At 35.9% G+C, this 24,685-nt stretch overlaps 1 protein-coding gene across 1 annotated transcript in view; it reads right to left on the minus strand.

Moving 5' to 3' along the window:
• LOC129002730 (DNA polymerase theta-like) overlaps positions 1-15,564 on the minus strand; it is a 35,631-nt gene extending 20,067 nt beyond the window's left edge. The window contains exons 1-15 of the mRNA XM_054430756.1: positions 15,392-15,564; positions 15,087-15,198; positions 13,722-13,837; positions 12,955-13,079; positions 12,222-12,350; positions 10,843-11,047; positions 9,844-9,976; positions 8,533-8,685; positions 7,907-8,116; positions 6,578-6,711; positions 5,063-5,368; positions 4,129-4,302; positions 2,802-2,946; positions 1,602-1,845; positions 548-674 (exon numbers count right to left, since the gene is read on the minus strand). Of these exons, the coding sequence (XP_054286731.1) occupies positions 548-674; positions 1,602-1,845; positions 2,802-2,946; positions 4,129-4,302; positions 5,063-5,368; positions 6,578-6,711; positions 7,907-8,116; positions 8,533-8,685; positions 9,844-9,976; positions 10,843-11,047; positions 12,222-12,350; positions 12,955-13,079; positions 13,722-13,837; positions 15,087-15,198; positions 15,392-15,478 (2,400 nt within the window). The 5' untranslated portion in view covers positions 15,479-15,564. The remainder of the gene's footprint in view (positions 1-547; positions 675-1,601; positions 1,846-2,801; positions 2,947-4,128; positions 4,303-5,062; positions 5,369-6,577; positions 6,712-7,906; positions 8,117-8,532; positions 8,686-9,843; positions 9,977-10,842; positions 11,048-12,221; positions 12,351-12,954; positions 13,080-13,721; positions 13,838-15,086; positions 15,199-15,391) is intronic.
• Positions 15,565-24,685: the final 9,121 nt, after the last annotated feature.

Consider the following 24,685-nt stretch of genomic DNA (forward strand, 5'->3'; position numbering starts at 1 on the left):
GTTACGGCGCACACCGCTGCAACGTCTGCTGGTCGCATACGGCTTCTGCGCTCCTCTCCTGCAGCGGTGTGCGCCGTAACTACACGGCACTCCTAGCGGTGGGCACCGGAACCTTCCTTTGACAGTCTATATTTATTCTATTTGTCTATGGTATCGGTATCGGCATCAACTTTTGACGATCAATTCTCGATACCGATACCAAGAATCAGTGCTATCAAGAATCGACACATTTGTAGTTATTTGTGATCAATGCCTAATGCCTTAAAAAAAAGCAAGATGTTTCAAATGAAAAACTAACTTAAAACCAGTTTTAAGTTTGCCATCACAGAAATTTTCTTGATCAAAGATTTGCTAGACAAGTGGTTTCTTAGTATTTTCCAACCGTTTTGCAAATCCGCCTTGCCAAAGACGATTTAGGTCGGATAATCGAGACTACTCTTCTATCACTCTCTCTTATATCTCTCTTTCATATCACATGATTTATATTATAAAGGTAACTTGAAGAAGGAAAAAATAAATATTGTATTTATTTACACTGTTATAATACCTCAAGATATTGCCTAGCCTCGTGTACCAGTATCTCAGCTGCCTGTGTCTCGGTGACGGCACATCGGCCGACCAACCAGATCCTACATTTGTCTGTGTCACTCTCCTCACCTTCCCCGTCCTGCTCACTGTGTCGTAAAATAACAATACTTCAACTTATTGTACTATCATATAAAGGATAAAAATCTACTGTTACTAATAATTATAAAAGTAAACTTGTTTCACAACTTTAAAAAACATTTTATAGATTTCGTTGGAACTTTTAGAAATGTATCTTGATGGTAAAAACTTTTCACATAAGACTAGTAAATTTACTAGATTTATTATGATCATATTGATTTGTTGTTACTAACCCACTTGAACAGTGTAGATTTTTGTAGCTTAAGCCATAAGAGTTACATAGAAAAAAATCATTCAAAACAGAGGGGACACAATCCACAAGTAGATTTTTTCCGTTTGCTTTCTTTAATAGATTTTATTGAAATTTTATTTTTCATTTTAATAACTAGGCCTAATTTTAAAACTTTAGATATTTTATTACAATTATTTAATAAGAAGAGGCATTTAATTTGGAAGTTTAAGTAAACAAGAGCCAAAAACCATCCTTATTTTGTTCACTTGACCTTCTTCTTAAACAGTGGGATGAGACATCATTAAATTGGAAAGCTAAATCAGATGTACAAAAATTTTAATATTTAACCAAATTTATTAGTTCATTAGAGAGCCAAATTGCTAAGCTAGAAATTTCATTATAAGGAGTTTAGCTAGCTTACGTAAGAAAATTATAGTCTTAGTCCCCTAGCCACTAGAAATCAAGATTTTTCTCAATTTTTTCTTCAAACTACTCTCTGATGCAGCCCTATTAATACAAAAAATCAAATTTAAATTTTTTGACCTTTTATTACTGTATGTATGTATCTATCAGCCCTTGGACTAAAATTTCCTCAGATAAGCCAACTGAACTTTATTCCTGTCCGAAAATTCCTACATTCTAAGCTATGATATGATTTTTGTCTCATCTACCCTAATGACAAATTCTCTATACTCCAGTTCACCTGAGGAAGGGTGTGGCCCTAGCCAGGGCTCGCTGCACTTTGCCCACAGTAGCTGTAGCCAGGTCAGACAGGGCCTGTATGCCATTGTTGTACAGTGCTCTAGCCTGCAAGGCAGTCAGGCAGTCCAGCCGCAGCAGGTCTAGTAGTTCCCGTTGAGCACCAAACTGTAGTCGAGCACCAAACTGTGACACCAACAACTCCACGTTGGACCAGCCCAGTCGCCGAGTGAACTGAGTCACCATGCCTGAGGAAAATGTTTGCTTTAGTTGGTTTAAAACCAAATTCATGAATACATTTTGAAAATTGACACACTGTGATATATTTTGAATAAGAATCACATTTTTGTAGCTTTTTCCTGAGGATTCTATGTGATTATCTGTTTTAAAGATGCACATGAAGCACTAGAAAATCTATTTTTTGTTATCATGGTACTATGGAAAATTTAACTTGAATCCTATTTTTACTACACAACAACCCTCTAATCCGTCCCCTATGCGATTGGTTATTGTTAGAACGGTTGGATTATCCGAGGAACATAAAATTTACAAATTAATTGGTTAACTGACTTTTATTGATCGCACCCAATAGCAGAAGAGAGTGATAATGTTGCCGTGACCATAGGGGACGTTTAATATTTTGCCACGATCATGGGAGACAGTGATAATGTTTCCATGGCACAGGAAACGTTCAATATTTTGACAAGATTGCAGGAGATGAAAAATGTTTCTTATAACGCTAGAGATATTCAGGATAGTTTCCGTAAATGTAAGAGATGCAGATGATGATAATTTTTCCCTGAATTTGGGAGTTGCTTGGTATTTATTTGCGATCACAGAAGGTGGTGATGATGTCTATGACCGCAAGGGATGTTAACCCTTTCAGTTTTATGCAACAATATATTGTTGTTTTATAAAATCTCCAAGGGATATAGAGAGGAAGGTTATTTTAACAAAAAGTAGCAAAACGTCCATTGGTGACCTGCATGTTCATAGGATACACTAACGACTTAGGTAAAAGATTCACCCAATCCAATGATTCGAGATGTATGTCTAAACCAAGGATTCAGCAGGCTGAACAGGAAAAGTAAAATAATAAATTAGTGAGGTACTGTAGTCCCAATTCCAAAATTTGAGTATATATTACTCCCATTGCCTATGCTGCAACAAAACATTTTATACCTTAGTCTAATTTTATACTGACCAGCAAATGTAGAAGCTGACTGTTGAAGTGACTGTAACACTCCCTTGGAGCAAGCAAACTTGACGGCAACTTGTGGCAGAGGAACCTCATTGACCAGATCTTGTAGAGCTAGAGCTGTGTAGAACCTCCGGTGTATTGACAGCTTCTGTGACAAAATATAACATACAAGCAAACTTGACAGCTACTTGTGGCAGAGGAACCTCATTGACCAGATCTTGTAGAGCTAGAGCTGTGTAGAACCTCCGGTGTATTGACAGCTTCTGTGACAAAAAATAACATGCAAGCAAACTTGACGGCAACTTGTGGCAGAGGAACCTCATTGACCAGATCTTGTAGAGCTAGAGCTGTGTAGAACCTTTGGTGTATTGACAGCTTCTGTGACAAAATATAACCTTGCAAGCAAACTTGACAGCGACTTGTGGCAGAGGAATTTCATTGACCAGATCTTGCAGAGCCTGAGCTGTGTAGAACCTCCGGTGTATTGACAGATTCTGTGGCAAAACAAAACATAGAAAACCGCAAAAAAATAAACATAACTAGTTTTTAAACATTTTTTGTCTGAGATAGATCCCTTGAAACAAAATATTACGTCACTCATAAAGATTAGGCTACAAAAAAACTTTGTGCAACATAACACAAATAATTTATCCTTAGGCTTTTTTCAGAGAGTAAATTGAAGAATAGTACCAGTTAGGCTTAACATTTAAAGCCATTTAAACTCCATCACATTTTAAACAAATTGAATAGAGTATTACAATAGTGCTGTTTAAATTTTAAGTGAATTTCCCTTCCATCTTTTCTCTGAGAAAAAACACATTATATCAAAATATAGGTATACAATATGAGTTTCATGAAAAATATCAGATAAGTAAAATTCCAATACTATGTTGTGTTTGGTTTATGCGCATATCAATTCCTTGGATATTTTTCAGGGAAGTGAGCTGGTCTAGTGGTAGAGCACAGGGCTTCAGTCCAAGAGGTCCCGGGTTCAAATCCTGTCAATCACTGATGTCTTGAAGCCATTTTTCTCACCTTGTAGACCTAGCCTGAAGTAATGTGGAAAACCGCTCCAGGCTAGAGTCTAGCAGATTAGAATTTGAAGGTTCATTAAAAAAACCGTGAATTCTAATTTTCTCAGATAAACCAGCAAAACACTATCATTTTCGTTAAAAGAATAAATTCACAAAAAACTTATATATATACTTATTTACTCCAAATTCAATTATGAGGAAATGCAGTTCTAGAAAATAAGAAGAAACCTGACACAATCAATCTGGAATATCCAGTCACAGACAAAGACATCAAGTAACTGTTCAAGTTAACTAACCTGTCCATTGTTCTTCATGTTAAGAGTCCCCCGCACTGCGCCCACCAGGAACCTCTCTTCCACCCCCACCAGTTCCCCCACTCTCTTCATACTGACAGGCAGATCCTCCCAGAGAGAGAGGACTCTCAACCAATCCAGCTGTCCCCACTGATCACTCACGGAATACGGTGTGACCTTCAACATACATAAGGGTCAACCCTCAGGCTGTTCTAGGGCTGAAGAGGGCTAAATACTTACTGAAACTGTAGATTTACACGATAACGTCAAGATCTATCCTTGCCCGTTTTTTCAGACTTTAGGCCTACCACTCATTCAACTTATAAAAAACTTAATATTATCACGGGTTGAAATGGGAACAACATAGCCCACAATACATTTAGCGTAGCTGTGGTGTGAGAGTGAATAATTTGTTATTTGATGGTAATTGCCACTTAATACAGGAGTAATCTAAAACATGGGCAAAAATATGCTGTAATAGATTGAAACGTTTAACACCTTACATTTAAATCTTAGATGTGAATAGTTTTTCTATTTGTTGCCAGTTTGTGCTAACATTACTCTCAAATTAATTAATTTGATAAATGAAATGGCAAAACATTTAAAAGGCATAGACTGATTCTTAGTATCTTGAGTCCAATGTGTCTATTGTGTAGCTTTATATAGGTAGCTTTAAATATCATAGCATTTGTGTAGAGTGTTGAATTGACAAGTTTAATTTAATTTAGGATTTACTTGTATGAAGGGTATTAAATAAAGAGAATATCAGTTAAAAAAACTCAAATTTGAATCTTACAAACCTATTTTGGGAGTTAGAATACCAAACATGGTGTGTGTATGGCTGTCTTTTACTATAACAAAATATCAGTGAAAAACAAATTTAAATGTAAAATTTGAGATTTGTTCTTAACTTTGACTATCACCACTTATAACAAACCTGATAGATCACATGCAGTTCAGTTTCCAGCACGAAGCACTGCCGAGCTCGGTGAAGCTCTTTGAGCAGTTTCAGCCCCTGGTCAGGGGGCAGGGACGCGCTGAGACACGCCTCGGCTAGTGGAGTAGGGCTGAGCGAGCTGCCAGACACTCTTATGAACTCATTAGTCTGCAAGTACTCCACACAAGACGCTAGCGGGTCGACAAGCGAGTTATCACTATCCTCAGTCGCTGAACTTGCTAAGAACGTACAGTTTGTGTAGAGCTCTACGTCCTCTGAAGTGCTCACAACGCCACTCGCAATAACCTGGTCAGTAAGTGGTTAGGTCTATGCGTAAAACAAAAATAGATTTTATTTAGGAAGTTCATTTTCTAGTTACAGTTGAACCTCTATAAGACGAATTTCAAGGGGTACGGGAAATATTCGTACAATAGAGGTATTCTTAATAAAGAGGGTCGTTTTATCGAGGTTTAATGCTGCTGTTATTCTTCTTATAGAGGTTTCTCCTTGCTCCAAGGTTTTTCCAAACAATGATTGAGGAAGGAGGAGGGATGGGTGGGGGTTTCATGTTGAGACAAGCTTCTGTTTGTTTTGAAAACTACGTACTATGGAGGTTAAGATTATGATAAATTCGTCTTATAGAGGTCACGTTCGTCTTGTAGAGGTTTTGTGCTAAGAATATTCGTTGTAGGTTAATCAGTCCTAGCCCATGTCACAAACAAATTCGTCTTATGGAGGTTTTTAACTTAATTACTACGTTGTATAGAGGTGTTTTTAGCATTGACCTATATGAAAGTGTCAAGGGGATTAAAAAAAATTCGTCTTATCGAGGAATTCGTTTTAACGAGGTTCGTACAAACGAGGTTCAACTGTATTAGATAGGAATTCTAGGAAGTTATATAGCTTCCTAATTATATAACTCCAGCCATCATCCAAGTCATTATAACTTAGAGCCGGGTTTTCCTAGGCGCGGAAGAGGAGCGCGGAGAGAGGAACCCGGAGAACGGAAAAGAGATTAACATGATGTTCCGCTCTGCTTCTAGGAAAACAGTAACATTAAATTACCTAAGACAAGTGGAGTCCGCTCTCCGCGTTCCTCTCTCCGCTCTCCATTTCCGCGCCTAGGAAAACCCAGTTTAAGGGAGAAAAATCTCACTCATCGGATCTCTAGCTTAAGTTAAAAGGCTGATGTGTGTCACTGAGAAGTAAGGTACGGAGTAAACATGCTTAGAGACTACCGTGTGCTTTCAGCTCTAAATGTTGCGCCAGAAATATACTTGTGACGAGCAAGGGAGAGCCCAAGCAGCGAGCAATGTGCGGAAATTCCTATCGCACAGGGCACAAATTCTTCCTCCAACGTGAGCGTTATAGTACATAGGGGCGAGGGTAAGGGGCAGTGTTGGACTTTGCTGTAGACACCAGCGATTAGTGCTAGACACCGCACAAACATATTATTGAGTATTTCCTCTGTACCTTCTCTCTCTGTGAGGGAGTATGTTACACTTAACCTTTTACCTCCAACACTGCTCTCTTCAGACTGGAGGACAAGTCCCCTACCCCTAGACTGCTCTCTACTGGGGGCAGCTGTGCCTTTACCAGCTGTTCACCCACAGGTCTCTCCGCCCCAGAACAGATCAGAAAACTCTCACCTGCAAAACCAACAAGGTTAGCAAACTCAAAAAGACTATAATAAAACTAATGAACATCACAGATATCCACAAGTGTTCCTTGCTATTTTCCAAATATAGATACATTCAATAGTTACTACAAATTTAAATTTAAATGCAAAATTTGAGATTTGTTCTTAAATTTGACTATCACCACAAACCTGATAGATGACATGGAGTTCAGTAGTATAGTAAAATCTAGTATAGTAAAACTCCTTTAAACCACACCAAGTCAAACCGAAACCCGGGTTAACTGAAAATATTAACAAAAATTCAAATCAATTAGAAAATAAGCTAGGCAATGGGAACTGGGAACTGTACGCTCAAGTGCAGGTGGTTAGCCGTTAGCCTGAGTAATTTTTGCGGCAACCGCTTTGAAATAAGTTTTAGAACAAAATTTTCAATTATTTTAGGAAGTAAATTTTATGAATACAGTTGTAGATAAGAGTTATTGATCGAAAAAAACTAATAAAGATATTTTTAATATCGCTGTCAAGACTTCATTGTTATGCAGTCTCTGTTCTCGTCCTCCCCTAAAGGCTAAGGAAAGCAAGACATCAAACCCTTAGTAGCCTATTGAATTAAAAGATTGTGATCAAATCTATGAACTTACAAAGTGTCATACAGTATAGAGTCAAAAATCCGAACATATTGGGACCGTAGGTAGTTCAGATTACCGATTTGTTCGGATTTTCAAACATAGCCTAGAAATGCTTAATAGACACATTAGGCCTACAGTATTAAAAATACAGTTCTAGGATACAGTGAATGAAATAAAAATAATGACTTTTGTACTTAGGTATTTTCGTTATATAACTGTAATTTGTTTCTTGAAAAAAATATGTAGAGCTTATACATTGGAAACGAACAAATGACAGACTGGCTCAGTGCGTTCACTCATTTCTCTGCCAGGCGCCGACTGTTTCGCCCGCGAAATTGTAAAACATCTGTTGTTTCTGTGCTAATTCAATATTTTAAAACCCTCAGGAGCAGTTCAGATTTTTGATGTTTCAGATTTTTGACTTTTGGATTTTTGACTCTCTACTGTATTGTAAGATGATTCTTAGTAATAAAGTAAAAAAGACGAATTTACTTTTTATAATTTTTGAAGCCATCCAGACTACCATAAGTGACAAAGTCAAAACATCGCTTATTCTAAGAACGATTTTCTTCATACCGGCAGTATCTTTCCCCATGCGGCCGGCTCGCCCCACCATCTGTCGATAGCTGCGTACGTCACAGCCCATGTTGCGCGGAGGACATCGTATCAAAACTCTCCGCGCAGGCAGGTTCACTCCGGAGGACAAAGTAGATGTGGCCACCAACACTCTCAGCACACAACTGCGGAACGCTCCTTCTACAATGTCCCGCTCATCCATCGTCAGACCTTGAAATTGAAACAAAGCGTTTGGTGTGTTATCTTGAGAAAATGTATATTCAAAACACACAGGTTGATAGATTTTTTTCTTGTCAGGGTAGAATTTGGGGAAATTGGGGCTAAACACAGAGAAGTAAGGTACAGAGAATAGACACTTATTGGACAACCATGCAGCTCTGGTATGTTGTGCTGGAAATATACTTCTGATGAGCAAGAAAGAGTCAGAACAGCGAGCACTATGCAGAAATTCATACCACATAGGGCACAGGGTCTTCCTGCATCGTGAGCATTGTAGTACATGATGGCGAGGGAGTGGTGTTGGACTTTGTCCTAAACATCATTTAAGTGTACCACGAGGTGTATCCTCTGTTTCTTACTTCTCAGTGCTCCTACTCAGATTCTCCGTCCAAGGCTCTTAATTTTACCTGCGTGGTGGAAGGCTACACCAAATGCCACACTTCGTCCTAGGGACGTGTCAAGACCCGCGGGACATCGCTTGAGTTGCTCCAAAACATCACTGATGGCCGCTCCGTCCAGCTGTTCTCTCACTGCTCGGCCCATCTCACTCTTCTCGTAACCTGAAATGTTACCATCATAGTCAAGATTTAAAATGGGTTAAGACCGCTTTCCCTAAAAGTGCTTAATACTTTCTCCTCTAATTCCTCCAATGAAAATTTAGTAAAAATGCATAGACAGCAAGAAATAAATTGTATGATGAAGATAAAACAACCCCAAACAATAGTTCCAATCAATTTTTCACCCTCTACGTGATTTGAGTTTTATAACCAGACTGCAATTTAAAAAATTGTAAGACAGGAGGAATCTCTTTAATAGTTTCTGAAATCAAGGAATCCTTCAAGCCTTTGATAAATCCCCTTTTGAACACATAAAGCATTACAGGAGAACCCCTCATATCCGGCCTTGGTTTTACCGGTCCTCTGTTTATCCGGCCCCTTCCAGGAAGCCAATACCAAAATCTTTTTCTCACAGCTTACAGACGTTTAGATGCAAGCACTAGTCTTTGTGGCTGATGAAGTCATAAACTAAATTGTTCTCATTATTTATCTGTTTGTTTATATATTTTTTTGCTGAGTCACTATACTCAGTTGAGCTAGGAGGCCTAACCTCTTATCAGTTGGTTGATTATTTCCAAAGTGGGGTTAGTACAGTACAGTACAAGTACATTAATTTTTGTATTTCACAAAATGGTTAAGAATGTTGAGTAAAAATGCATGTACCATTTAAGTCCTAATGATCTTTAAGTATAGTACAATTTATTGTCATTTTTACCTCCATTTAATAGGTTTTGTTACCTGGAATCGTAATATTTGTACATTCATTACTTAATGACTTTAACCTACAAATATTTTTTTTTCTTTTTACAAACATGTTTATTTTTCTAAAAATTATCCCAGAACAGAATTGATACCTACTTTTGATTCTTTTGAATGCATATATTGATTACCTATTATTATTAGATATGAATTGTCATTTTCATTGAAGGTTGGTTTATCCGGCCAAATCGTTATCCGGTCAGGGACTTGGTCCCGTGGTGGCCGGATATGAGGGGTTCTACTGTACTTTTTGAAAACGTTACGTATCAAGTGGCAATGACATACTTTGCACCTCAATACACAAATAGCAATTTTTTAACATTTTGGGATTGTAATAGAAAATTACTTTTCACCAAGAACGAACTATAAACAAAGAGTAGGGAATTAAGTTTGAAGACTGACCTATTCTGCGAAACTCCGCTGCTATCTGCTGAGCAGAGGTCTCACACCAGCTTCGGGTGGGACAGAAGACAACTACAGAATGTCCGGACAACAATGACTCCAGACACAGATGAATAACATCACCAGGGTCAGACTGTGAAAATCAAAATACATGTGTTTTTTTTTCATAGGATGCTTAGGAAGCCTCTGAAAGAGGGGAAATATCAAGTCTATTTAATTTATTTGTTCCGTGACTCGTCTACAACCTTTCATCAGGTGAGTTAGCTGTGTCCTCTCCATCCTATATCTTGTTTAATATCTATTATCTACATTTGGTAATCCACACATTTGACTTAAGAGTCAACTTCTGCTGTTTTGAGTTCTACAAAACCAGCTTATATTATACTTATTTTCTTATTATTTAACTGTCAACTTTTTCATTTCAAGGCAAACATTATCATTACTCAGCTACCTAGCTTCACGCAAAAAACACTGTGAAGGTAAAGTTTAAAAGCATGATGTGAGCAACAAGCTTATCTTTTATTTTAAAAGTACTACATTTTAAAGAGTCTAATCTACTTTTTGTCAACAATGCCAGAAGATAATGTTTACAAGTATGAAATGAAATGAAAAAATATCTTTATTCATATGGTATACAGTCGCATACATTGAATGGCGTCACTAGGCTTAAAACTAAATCAAACTAACCTACAATTCATTGAAACCATACATAAAGTGTTTTATCAGTTAAGAAATGTTTAAGTTTTTTTTTTATTTGGAAATATTATCAATAATTTTAGAATATGAATAGAAGTATGTTGTCCTAAAAGATGTCAGTGAAGTCAATCTTTGTGGAACATGAACATCCACATCCACTAAGAAAGTAAATCCAAAAAACCATTTTTAGTCCATGTTGCTACTTATCCCATATAAATTTTGACTAAAATCATCCAACACAAACACTTGCAATACTGCAAGTTAACACTAGGAGCTTAAAAAAGCACAAAGCATTTTGAGTACCTTAAATTTCGCAATTGGCTGTATGTTGTACTTGAGCTCCATCGTAGCTGCGTCGTACACACTAGAGTTGATCTTGAGATACTCGGTGAGGGGGATGGGCCGGAACTGCGTTATGTAGAGCGCTGCGTCCAGCCAAGTGGCCAAATCAGCCACGTTCGGCAGAGTCGCTGACATCCCCACCACCTGGATATTCAGCGTCTTGTCTCTATGGAAGGTTTAATTCTTTGAGCTTAAAAGGGCTGACACATCTGACACAAGAGTATTATGAATAAAAATCTAGTATCTACGTGAGGATAACTCAACAGTAACAGCTAAAAGCTATGACCTGACAAGTACTACAACTTGGGAGTAGAGTTTGGATCCAATACATTTGGGCTTTAGGTTGACCAGTGTTGTTACAGCGGACGACCATTAGACCTGACCAATGGCCGAGCAATCTAAGACATTGAGCGGTCTCGGAACATGTAACAGTGCACTGTCGACTTATTCACCAGTACAGCCCTGGGGCAAGAGTCTTGTGCTTCTAGAACGGTTAGTCACGGGTTTACGGTGCACATTGGATCGGAATGAGTGAATAGAAACGACGCTACTAAATCAAAAAGTCCTGTCGTAGGGAATTCACCCTACTACTTTATAATTATGAAATCGAACAAACTTATCTTTACAGAATAAACTACCTATGCATTTCTTGTGTTTAATTTACTACTTAATATAATCCATCAAATTGATAAATAACATAAATTTTATTCGAAAGATCCGCCATCTTGCCGTAGCTGAAGACTGACTAGGCTCTTGATAATACGGTGAACTTGTGTGTGTCCACCAAAGTTTTGTTTAAAAAGTTTTGAATTAGGTATATATAATTTTTTTACTCTGTTCATTTTTAATAAGTAGCTATTTTACTCTATTTTATTCTGTAATTTATACCCTGTTCATAGTATATCGTTTTTGATTCAATGTTTGATTTTATAATGAGATAGAGATTTGATGATGTTTAAATTAAATAGGTAGGCTACCAATAACTATTTGTTATAGGCCTATAGTGTTTTAGAGTAATTATTATAGAATATACAACTATTAGTTTCCCTTTTTAGTCATCATACTGGAATAATTTGCACACCATATCTCATACTATTTAGTTGTAGAGAAAAGATTTATATTTAGATTCAAAATCTCTCAATGTCAAATGCATCATTATGTTTGCTTAACTACAATTAAAAATCTTGAATATTACAATTAGAGAATGCTTCATAGATTTTTAGGCTATCAGTCCATTTTTTTGCATTATTGAAACGGTTATTTGTAGTTCATGATAAGTCGATCGATAAACATACTTAAGATTGAGAACATATGTAGGAAAGTATTACTGCAAAACTCACTTGCGGCACATGTACTTGATCTTGGTAAGCAGTAGTTCTAGAAGGTAGCCGCGGTGTGGATCTCCTAGAAGATGAAGTTCGTCAACCACCACACAGCCAATAGCATCCAGCCCTTGATCTTCCAGTAGCCTATATCGTACAGCAAAGTAATAAAAAATCATGTTTTATAGTTTGATGTAAATCTAGTTTTTTCAATATTGATATTGTGTTTCACTGAGTGTTATCTGCTTTTTTTGTATACTTTGTTTGTCTGTAGCACCAAAGTGATACAGTGGCATTTAATTGAAGTCAAAGTTAGTTTAGTTTGTTTAAACACTTTTAAGAGAAAGCGGTTCAGACCCATAAAAGCTTTGTGGATGTGCCGGGAATCGAACCCATCCTCCTGCACCCAAGTCAGAGACGCAGGGCTGTACCCAGCTTTGACAGGCCCCAGTAAGGCCCTCTGAGCAGGGCCCCGGTAAAGATATTTGGCCGGGCCTCCCTCCCCTTGAAGAATATGTTTGGCGGGGCACCGGTAAAAATGTCCAGAAAAACTGGTCTGAGTAGCTTTACATCTCATGCTCTTTGAAGGGAGATCTCATTTTACACTTAGGCCTAATACATTAATTTAACCTAATGATGATGTTTATTTATAATCATATATAGTTTTCCCACTTGAATCTAGACCTTAATGTTTCCTTTGCACACATAATTGGAATATTTTAACATATACCGCAAGCTAAACCAACATCACCTGTTGATAAGGCTATTAGCTTTCTCGATGGTGCAGACAGCAATATGTACCGTCCGCAGACCTCCAGGAGGAGAATGGCTACCCATGAAGCCTTCCACTCGCACACCACTGCTCCCGAGCAGATTCTATGCAAGTGAAACAATCAACTTAATTTAGTGTAATAGTAAAAAATAACTTTGCAAAAACAAAAATAAAACATTTTACCAAAAAAGTACATTAAATATGGGTGTATATATGTTTTTTCATGGCATCTGCTCCATGTCAATCATCATTATTATTTATCAGTAGAAAAGCTGATCAAACTTTGGAATTTTAAGAAATAAAACTAGTTGAAATAATCAGAGATTTTTCAAGAATTTGGAGAACGGAAAGCTATTGGGAATAGTGAAACCCTTCTTTATTCGCCATCAACACAACTCCTGCTTCCCAATTAGTATTTGACCATGAAACAACAAAACCAATTTAAAAATACACAGCATCAATATTTTGTTGAACAATTGTATTGTTAAAATAGTTCTCACTAGAGAAAAAGATCCCAAGACACTGCTGTACTATGGTGACCTTCAAATATTTTTACAACTTACAAAGTAACACAATTTTCAAGGTAAATCGATTTTAGGTAGGCCTAAATCGTTTATTAACAAATAAAATATAGCTATGACTTAAAATAGAAAAAATGTCCATAATTTCAGTATAGTTCCCTAAAATTTGTAACGTCACTGAAAATTGTAGCTTTAATTGAATATACCAACAAACATATCACTTACTTGAAAGTACAACATTTTTTCCCTCACGACAGATATAAATGGAAGTATGAAAATGACTTTTTTCTTTCTTTCTAACACCGTCTGAATGGTTATAATCTCTGCAACCATTGTCTTTCCTGAAAAAAATAAAAATAACCAATCTTTATCACCAGCCACCCCATGAAAATTTAATGATAACTTTTATTTTTACAACATCAAAGAAAGTAGGCCTATTTTCTTTTTAACCACTGATAGCAGTGTTTTGCATAACTTAGTCTGCTGGATTTGTCAATGATTAAGAAATTATTGTCATTATTAGTTATAAGCATTGACTAAATATATAACAAACAGTAGACTCATTAATTTCTCCGTACATGCGCAGACTCGTGTGGAAAGGGGCTCTGCATTTAATCTAAACTGGCTATCAAAAGGTGGCCACTCACAAAACAGCTTGCTGAAAAACAACTATTTACAACATACATACAACAATAAAAAGATCAAGAACATTTAATGAATAAAAAAATTAAAGGCCAATTTAGATTAATGTAGAATTAGTTTTTTTCACTTCGTAATGGGAGGAGTTGATCCACCTCCAGAAACTTTGTGTGGTTTTAAACACAAGTCACGTTGAAAAGTCCAGTTTAATAATAGTAACATAAATAACCACCACACAGGGGAGGTAGCGAGGGAATTTTGGAAATATTTATCCCTCCAGTTTCCTACTGCTCTCAGTTCATTATTTTGTAACAAAGTCTTTGAATCTTTTCGGTGGTTTAGTAGTTTGGTTTGAACGTTGCAACACTTTGTTAGTATTCAACTCTTGTGATAGGGCTTCATCTTCTTGTGGGTCAGAAACGTTTACATATTGTTGTCGAAGAAGTTTTTTGAGGTCATGGAACATCGAAAATCTGAGGTACTGGTCAATAAGAGACTGATTTCTCCATTTACTTGTTAACTAAATGTCAAATGTAGTTAGGCTAGTAGAAGTGGTTCTTCAACCGTCCAAGAGGATTAAATAGTGACAAATGAAAAATAATTATCATTCCTGCCGGAGGACGAAGAATGAAACATGGCGTAGTATTAGCGAAATAGTGAGGGAGCTGTGTCAGAGTTTAAGCGTTGGCGACGGAGGAGGTTGTGCGCAACTAGATGGTGGCGAGTTTGGAGAGCCAAAGACGTGATAAGGCGCCTAAGAGTGTGACGTGAGTGTCCAGTTCGGCCAAGGAGCTTTAAATAGCTTTTTTGTCAGGCCTATAATGTATTGTAGGCCTAAATGCTTACAAAAGAATCACATTTGGTGGGATCTGTTAGGTTACAATTTACGTTTATTACAAAGGTGGTGTTTTTTAATGTGATGTTACAATACCAACCTTAAAAATAACTCACCTGCTGATGTTGGAGCTGAGTAAACAAGGTTTTTTCCCGACAACACTCCTTCACATAGGAGGCATTCTACTTGCCATGGGAACATTTTTTCTATCCCTTTCTTTGAGTATTTCTGTTAACAAAAAATATTCTTAGCTTTATACTAAAATATTTAACTAAGTCTCTTATGCAGAATAGAACCTAGTACTCCAACTAAATATATGTCGGCTAACTTATATTTACATGTTTTGATGCATATAACTGGTAGGCCTACCTATAACTTAAGAATTGAGACTAATCATAAAGCGATTTAAAATTTCTTTTACCTCAATAATTGTAGTCGGTAGACCCCATGATATTAGGCATTGTTTTTCTTGTGTCAAAAGAGACCTATCACAAGTCTTGTCTTCCATCTCTTTCAGCTTTAAAACCCCTCTTTTGAATCGAAGTCCAAGTCTCTAGGCCTAAGTAGAGAATTGTAATTTAATGAACATCAAGTTCCGGTGTCCTGTAGAGTAAAACTAATGCAACACATCCTTGTGAATTCACAATCACAATTTTATAAGTTAGTATTCTCATAAATAGGCTAATGAAAAGAATTTAAGAAATTTCATAATTGAATCATTAATACAAACAACCTAACAAGTCTTATTTAGAGCACAATAACGGGTACCGGCGCCAATCTAAATTTCTAACCAAAATAATTGTGTAGTGTATTTTAATACAGATTATATGCACAGAAACACATCTTTTCGTGTTCCTAAACAGGAACACATAATTAAATTATACAATCAAGTTTAACTTAGCTTCCACAAACGTTTTAAAAAGTAAACACGAAACACGGCGGGAGTGACATACTACGACGGCGCTGAAGGGCCACCAACTGAATAAAAAAATATTTTTATTCATCTCTGAGAAAAAACTTAGAATTCTGAGATTAAAGTCAGAGCGCGGGAAGTAGGCTTCCTCTCTGAGAAAAAAGTCAGAATTCTGAGTTTAAAGTCAGAATTATAACTAGAACTAGTGGGCGTTCCCCTCTGAGATTTAAGTCAAATTTTAACTCTTTGCTGGCTTGATCTCTCTCTACCCTTTAGCTTTTTATCTTACCATAAGCATCTAAATGTCAAAGATCGTTTGGACCTTTGTTCTTGTATATTCGTCGACGTAAACGTTTGCGGTAACGGTTGCGTTGCGTAAACGTGATTCTAAAATAATCACCAATAATGGCTTCTCTTTCATTAGTGTCCATTTCGGTGCTCAATTCGCGTCGTTAGGCAGTACAAGAACGTTCAATTCAAAGGAACGCCCACAAGTTCAATTCTGACTTTAATCTCAGAATTCTAACTTTTTTCACAGAGAGGAACGCCCACTTGTTAAATTCTGACTTTAATCTCAGAGGGGATTAACGCTAGTGGGGGAACGCCCACTAGTTAAATTCTGACTTTTAACTCAGAAATCTGACTTTTTTCTCAGAGAGGAAGCTTAATTCCCGCACTCTGACTTTAATCTCAGAATTCTAACTTTTTTTCTCAGAAATGAAGACAATTTTTTTTTATAGTTGGTGGCCCTTCAGCGCCGTCGTAGACATACATTTGGTTTTGGTTATTTTGGTTTAAAAGTTTCAGAGTGGTCTGCTAAAAAAAGATCAGCCAGCTTCAGCTGTTTTGCTGTCGTAGGTATGGCACTGCATCATGAAGCTTTGTATTTAGTTTATTTATTATACACTATTAAAAAAGTCACATTCAAATATTGTAGTTTATTTTACGAATAATATTCGGTACTGGATAATGAGGTTTTTTATTTAGTCTATTTATTGAGTTTTTTTTTTTTTTTTTTTTTTAACAGCTGAAGCTGGCTGATCTTTTTTTAGCAGACCACTCTGAAACTTTTAAACCAAAATAACTAAATTTATTGAGTATACATTATTTAAACAAGTCAAATGCAAATACAGTATTGTGAGATATGAGATATAAGTAGGGGGGGACGCGCCAAGGTCCGCGGCCAACAAGGTCTACGACCACCAACCTGACCTACGATTGGTGGTGCGAAATGTCCGAGCTGAACCAGTTCCGTGACGGGTGAAGGGGATGTAGTCGTGTTTGCTGCCGGTAGACCTTGTTGCCAGTGGCCAACGCATCTGTTAGGCTGGTGCGGTCAGGACAAAGTCTCCTTTACATAACTAATATGCATTTGTTTATTGATACTATCATTATTATAGTATTTAAATGGGATAAGAGTAAGACTAATACAAAAGTAACCCGTGATATATATTTGTATAGTATTTTTGCTACTAAGATAAATAAATCTGGTTTCTGCTTATTTTCTTAGAATAAAAAAATCCTTTTGTATTTTTTGAAGTTAATTACCCTTTTCGAAACCCTCCTATAGTAGGTGAATAATTTACTTTAAACTTTGTAATGTTAAATAAATATTTTAAAATCAGAACGATAATTAAACTTTTGGCCAGAAGATATCATAATAAGTTTTATTTTAAAAAAGGCAACTTAAATTTTTGGGGAATGCTATTATTGTATTAATTGTAATAATAGATGAGTGAACGAAGTGAACGAATCTTCTTACTACACTTATATTAACAATTGAGTTATTTGATTTTACAAGGAAATCAATGTAAAAATAAAGCTTGTTATACATAGCCGGCACTTATTGTATATGTATGGCTGAGTACCATACGAAACAACGCCTGCAAAAACTAGTATACCTTTTGCAAACTCCGCCGTATTGTGGGATGACAGGAACGCCTTTTCCATTCATTTAATCAATGGATTGTTAATCTTTGTTGCTTTTAATAATATTTTATTTATGCGCTGCTATGTTGTAGTTTTGTAAAATTTTTCAAAATGACATCATATTTTCAATTATTGTATAGTACTAGAGAACCCGTGAGGCTCAATGAGCCGCATAGTATGAAACATAATGCCAAGAAAAACATTAAGCTTAAATTCGAATAGTTTTGGTACATCTTAGAGTTGTTTGAAAACTTATTAGAAACTAATTATATATATCTCTATTTGCGTCGTCAAGGCTCACTTACATTACCGGTATTTCTGCTCTCAGTTTTAACTGATGACTTCTAATGAATGCTAAACGATCTGCTTCAATTCGAGGTAACATGCTGCAACAAAGTGTTTCCAGAATCGAGAACTTAAGAAAACCTTATATGCCTTACTGATAACCTGTGTTAAGTAATTTAAGTCGAGTCATTTTATTTCTTTGATTTGAGACATACACCAACCTACTCAAACGAATTTCCCCCGTAGAGAATCCTGAAAAATGGGGTGATATCAACCATTTCATGTGCTACATAATTTAACACAGAATACAGTACCGTACCTAATACAAAAAATCACACTTATTTTAATAAGGAAATAAATTGAAAGAATAACAAACAAATAAGTACAGCTAAGGTATTTTTAACATTAGGTATATGGAAAGTTCGCTTTAGAAATGAATTACGACCTTAAAGGGCAATTTACGAAATAATGGATAGTTTGGATGGTAATGGAAGTTTGACAGTTTAACAGTTTGCTACAAACACTTGGTTGAAATGAAACATTTACTAGTGTACATGTTGCTCGAAATCGAGCAATTGCGAAGAAGTAAAGTACGGTAGTTGTTTAAAAACAAATAACTTATTTAAAACCTAATGAAAGTGATAATTTCCGATGAGTTTAAAAGACTCATCATAGATCACGTACCTAACAGTTCCATATAATCAACATTTCTTGTAAATATTTTATCATTTTTCAAAAAGCTGATCTAGTTTTTTAGTGTATTCTACAAATATTTCCCACTTATAGCCGCATTAGGTTGTCCATGTTGATCTTCGTCAATGATAATGTAGTCTGCATATGGTACTACCCATTGTTGCCAGTACGTTTACAAATTTCTGTAATTTTTTTACAACGATAACATTTTGTTTACATTACTTAAGAACTGCCTGATTTTCTGCATAGCCTCTCTATCACAATTGTATTTGCTTCAATTGGCAATAATTTGGCTAGTTACTGTTATAACGTATGTTATATAATTGAGTACGTATATTCAATTATATACGTGTATACTCAATGCATAAATTTACCTGAAAAAATGCAGAATTGAAAGGCCTAATATTGTTCAGATGGTTTTTTGTTTCCCTTAAATGTGAATAATGCAAATCCTTCAATGAAAGTTTTATTAAAGTTTTTTGGATGTAGTCATATTATTTTAAAATCTCTTGACTTTTAATAAAACATACAGGGTGATTGAAAAGTCTGGGTACGGCTTAATATTTTAAAATATAATGCAGATTGAGCTACATTACTTAATACAAAGTAACAGGGCATAAAACTCTATTTTAACACATATTCAGTGATCCAATAACTCTTCAGGGGGACGGCCCACAAAGGAGTCGGAAGAAAATCTTAAATGGAAGCATAGGTCAATATGCACATCAAATTAAAGGTCGTTTTTAGTAGAATACAATGCCGCAAACCGCACTTCAAAAGGTTGATCCTGCGCAAAATGACAGTTGTTCAAAGATTAATTTAATTTACATTGCTATTATACGCTTACTCCTCAGGGGGCACAGCCCTAGGAATCGGAAGAAAATTGTTAACGTAGGCATAGGTCGATATGCACATCAAATTAAAGGTCTTCACTAGTAGATTACGATGCCGTAAATTCAAGTTCAAAAGAATACCTGAGTAAAAAATGACAGTCGTTCAAAGATTCAAAATGGCGGATTCAAGAAATCTTTGAACATCTGCCATTTTGCGCAGGATCAACCTTTTGAAGTACGGTTTGCGGCATTGTATTCTACTAAAAAAGACCTTTAATTTGATGTGCATATTGACCATTTAAGATTTTCTTCCGACTCCTTTGTGGGCCGTCCCCCTGAAGAGTTATTGGAACACTGAATATGTGTTAAAATACAGTTTTATGCCCTGTAACTTTGTACCAAGTATTGTAGCTCAATCTGCATTATATTTTAAAATATTAAGCCATACCCAGACTTTTCAATCACTCTGTATATTTAAAGTCCTTGCCGTACAGTTTAATTCAGCCTTAGAGTGTTTTCCTTTGCCAATAATCATAAAGTTAAATCCGTGTTTCCTACAAAATAGTAACACTTCGACTAACATCCTTGTTCATTTTTTGTGGGAATATTCATACTGTAGGTGTTCTTCATTATATAGGAGGTAAAATATATCAAATTGCCAAGGCTTTCTCGATTATTTAAATTGTAAATTAAAGTAGTACATTTATTTCATTTCTATTCAACCAAAATCAGTAAATGAACCCAATGCGTTTCGTTGAATTGAAAGATAAATAACAGCAATTAAATTATAAAGCTGATCAAAATGTAAACAATTATGTTCTTCATAAGGAAAACATGGGAACCTTTAAAGCCACTGGGGCAGAGCTTAAGGGACTTTTTCATAAATGTAAGGCCAGTTCGCAAATCTACTCTACACGCTCTTTCCAATGAGACGTCAATGGATAAAATCTGTTAAGAAATGGCGGAGGAGTTCAACCGACAAAGTTTCATGTAGCGTATTAATTATAAAGATTTGAATTTGGGTTGGCGCAAATATTACAATAGAAAAAAGAGAGAGAGCCTGGATGAATTGATATACTAAAAAGAAAACAGCAACAGGGACACTATAACAGTATATCTATTACTTATTTAATACGCAAGCAGGTTTTTTGGGACAATTACTCCTCCGAAACTACTGAACCGATTGGCATGTTTTTGGTATCATTGGAAAGAGCGTAACGTGAAGTTGTGCAGGAAACTTTCTGCTTAGGGAAATAATTAGAGAGTGAGGCCCAGAGGTAATTTAAAGTTTCGCATTTCTCCATAAGATTAACATGGGAAACAAACACTGTTATGAAATTCCAACCACTGTTGGCAGAAACTAAAAGTGAGAAGAAGAACATATGTTAATTGTAAACAGTCAATACGTTTGCTAAGAAACTATTGATTTCCTATAGGGAAATTTGTTAAAAACCAAGTGTTGTGTGTGTAGGGACTTAAACGTGAAATCTGTCCATAAAGCACATTTGTCTGATATAAGGTTTTTGCGTAAAAATTAAGCTCTTAATTAGGACATTGAACTATGATAATTATTATAATTCATTTTTATTTTAACAATATATATCCACCACCGTCAATGCGTCGATGATATTATTTAGCTACAACTGCAGCGACCCTTGTCGCGGCTGTAGCTACCTGCCGCCGAGAGAAAGCTCGCACCCCAACACAACAGTCTTTGTTTGGGTTTCAAGGAATGCAAACTCTTTGTTCTCTTGCTCGCAAAACTGGACCCTCTGGTCATCGAACCGCCGCGCCGCTCCGCTTCTGCGGTGTTATATGGAGCCCACGAGGCTTTGCACCCCCTGTGGCCACCCCGTGTTTTGTAGTAGGTGTTTGGTGTTTGAGGGCATTTGTCTCTCAACAGTTATTCTCTATTAATGGAGATGGTACTCAAGTAAGAGTACCGATAACGTGCCCGGCATGTCATTCCATTGTGGACCGAATAATTAGAGGTTGTTATTTAAATTAAATGAATTGTTGTTTTACATATTTTATTTTACCCAATCTGGCTGCTTCCTTAATTTATGTTATTTCAATTATACATACACTCACTCACATTTACGTACGGAAAACGCTTTAATCTGTCATATTATTCGTTACTAGCTGTGTGCCCGTTCTACGCACGGGGATCTTATAGTAGTCAGTTGAAACCTTCTTATATTAAGATTAAGAACAGCAATTAGTTTGCATATTTGCAGATATGCTGGCAAAACTATTATATATAAACCTTCGCAAATACAGTATCTGACAGTTCAAGCCAAAATAAATGCTTCGCAATTAAATGTCACCCGGATCGTGTTGGTCCATATGTCCAATGATTAAACTTAAAAATGTTTTATAGATCCATGAAGCGTAGCCCTAAAGTAGGCCTATAATTGAAAGTTACTTTCCACATCGGTTAACTTAAACGTATTTAAAGTACTACCTCAACCTCACCATTTAACACTTTATTCCGGTTGACATTTTCAGTATCAAAGGTGCTCTTGTCCATTACGTGAAACACTGAGAAATAAGGACATTAATGCGTTACCAACATACAACAAAACAACACAATACAACAATCCAACAAAGGCCACGAACTATTGATACATAAACAATATAAAGGCGTAAACAATTCATGATGGTTTGCCCAACAAATGTTTTACTCAAATAGGTTATCATTTTCTTAGCATACCGGGTAAGCTAAGATTTGGAATCCAGGTAGAAAAAGCAAAACTTATACAGAGTTAAGACATCACTTAAATTGAATACGGACGGCTCTAATAAATAAGGTGCAACACCAACGATATCTAATTTGTAAACTACCGGTTCTAAGGAAAAGAACCAGTACCTACGTAAGAACCTACCTTAGAATTACAGTAAATCGGACCAATTAAATACATTAATATCTAGTCCCGAGGTTATTGATCTCTTGCTTTTGTTTTTTCTCGTAAAAAGTTATAGCGTAAACTTATCGGTGTCAGTTTGAAAAAGAAGCAACCTTACCCAAACAACTTTTTGTTATTTAATAGATTACGCATTCTCTAAACAATGATTAGTATATCTTATAACATTAGAAGGAAATGTGACGAAAATCACACAATGTTGGGGGTTTGGTCATTTGTAATTTTATTTTTTAAGTAGGTAGGCCATGTATTCTATGGAAAAGTACCGGTATCAAGGATCGTCGTCAAAAAGGTTGTTATGAATAAATATGTAGGCTTACGTACCCAAGATATGAGCTATGGGCCTATTGGCTGTATGGTCCAGCGATTGCATCACACGGTGAGTAGAAACAGAAAGTGACACATTGGAAAAGCGAGTTTAGCACTTCCTCTGTTAAACCTCTGTTACAATCACCCACTGCAGTTGTGATTTTTTACTTTACACTTTACACAATCGCCATTGAAGCGCCGTCAATGAGTGGAAACCTTTTTTGTAAGCTATTGGCGACGATCATTTCAGTGTCACAGCCCTATACAACACTGATTCAAGGTCTTCTTCTTTCTGGTTGTCAAAACTCAAGAAACATTTTATACTCAAAGAATTTCTGGTTCCGATTTGGACGATGTCTAGTTATTTAATTTCATTTACGGTTACACTATTAGACTATATTATTGCACTTGCGATTAATTAAATCCGTTATGTAAGAAAAACGTTTTTAATCTCACTTGGTTGGGATTTGCTTTCAAAACGTGATTCGAAATAGTTGCGGTATTTGTAAACAACATTTGTAAACATGACATTGACAGCTAGAAAAAATAATCTTGATCCGAACAGCTGTTCGTTATTTCATAGACGATTATGTGATAAAAATTGAACGAAAATTTGACAAAAATCGCACAAAACTGCATTTTTGAACGTCCGTAATTTTATTTACAAAGTAGTGAGGCTATATTTAAATCACTAAAGACACTCTCGCCAATCCAGTGAATACATTAAAATAACTTGGATCTTGATATGTACTCTGGTTTTCACGGAGAAGATTGCGTAAAATGCCATCTTGAGTGTTACAGACAAAGGGGCAGACAGACAGACAGACAGACAGAAATTGAGATAAGACTCGTTTCTGCTTCTTTAATGTATAAAACGTAAAAATAACCTAAAAGTATATAATTCTGAGCAATGTACAGACAAAACTCTAATTTTATTTATATAGATTATAATATGTCGTATTATTATTATATTAAGAATCTACACGCTGAAGAAACACTCTTTTCCATTTTGAAATTCATAATCTCATATGTAATAATTTATTTATCTTAGGAAGGTGGCTAAGGGATGAAAGCGTCCTAAAATAGCCTACTATTATGGAGGGCCCACCACGAAAAGCAGTTTTCTTTTAATTAAAAAAAGTTTGCTTATTGACACTGGGGACATTTGGGTCACTTATTCTTGCCCCATAAGGAAGCTAATGGGCCCCATTTTTAGGCAAATCTTCTTCTAATTAAATAACAAATACTTATCATTCTATTTTCACTCACAATTTAATAACTCTTTATAGGTGTATTAAATCTTTTAACCATGATTGAAGGGGTATACTGTAAGACATAATAAGTGGGCCTACAACGTATGAAATCACTTTATAATGCAATGTAATCATTTTCGAATTAAATAATGCCAGAGAGGAGATAGGATTATCAAAAAACTAGCTGAAGCCGGCAGACGTTGTCTTGCCTTTGGCTATTTATATAATTTAAGTATCGAGTAATAAAAACCCAAACTAATTCCAGGAATATTACAAAAATGTGTACGTTATCTTATATATTGAAACGTAATAGGTTTTTTTTATTTCACGATTCTGAATCAACCAATTGACGGATTTTCATCATTTTTGCGTTGAAAGAAAGATTTGAAAGAAGCCAATTTTGGGAACTAGGGAATGTCGAAGCCACAATTTTAGTTTAGGGTTTCAGTTTTTTTTTAATTAAGCTTAAAATTTTAAAAAGTCCAGCAGCCGACGCTAACATTCTACTTTAGGTTTTGGTATAATACAATTTGCTTAACGTAACAGCTGTAAACAATCAGCGTTTTCGACACAAAT

This window comes from Macrosteles quadrilineatus, unplaced genomic scaffold (assembly GCF_028750875.1).
Source record: "Macrosteles quadrilineatus isolate MER2022 unplaced genomic scaffold, UCM_ALF_1.0 Scaffold_1__1_contigs__length_201487025, whole genome shotgun sequence".
Lineage (NCBI taxonomy): Eukaryota > Metazoa > Arthropoda > Insecta > Hemiptera > Cicadellidae > Macrosteles > Macrosteles quadrilineatus.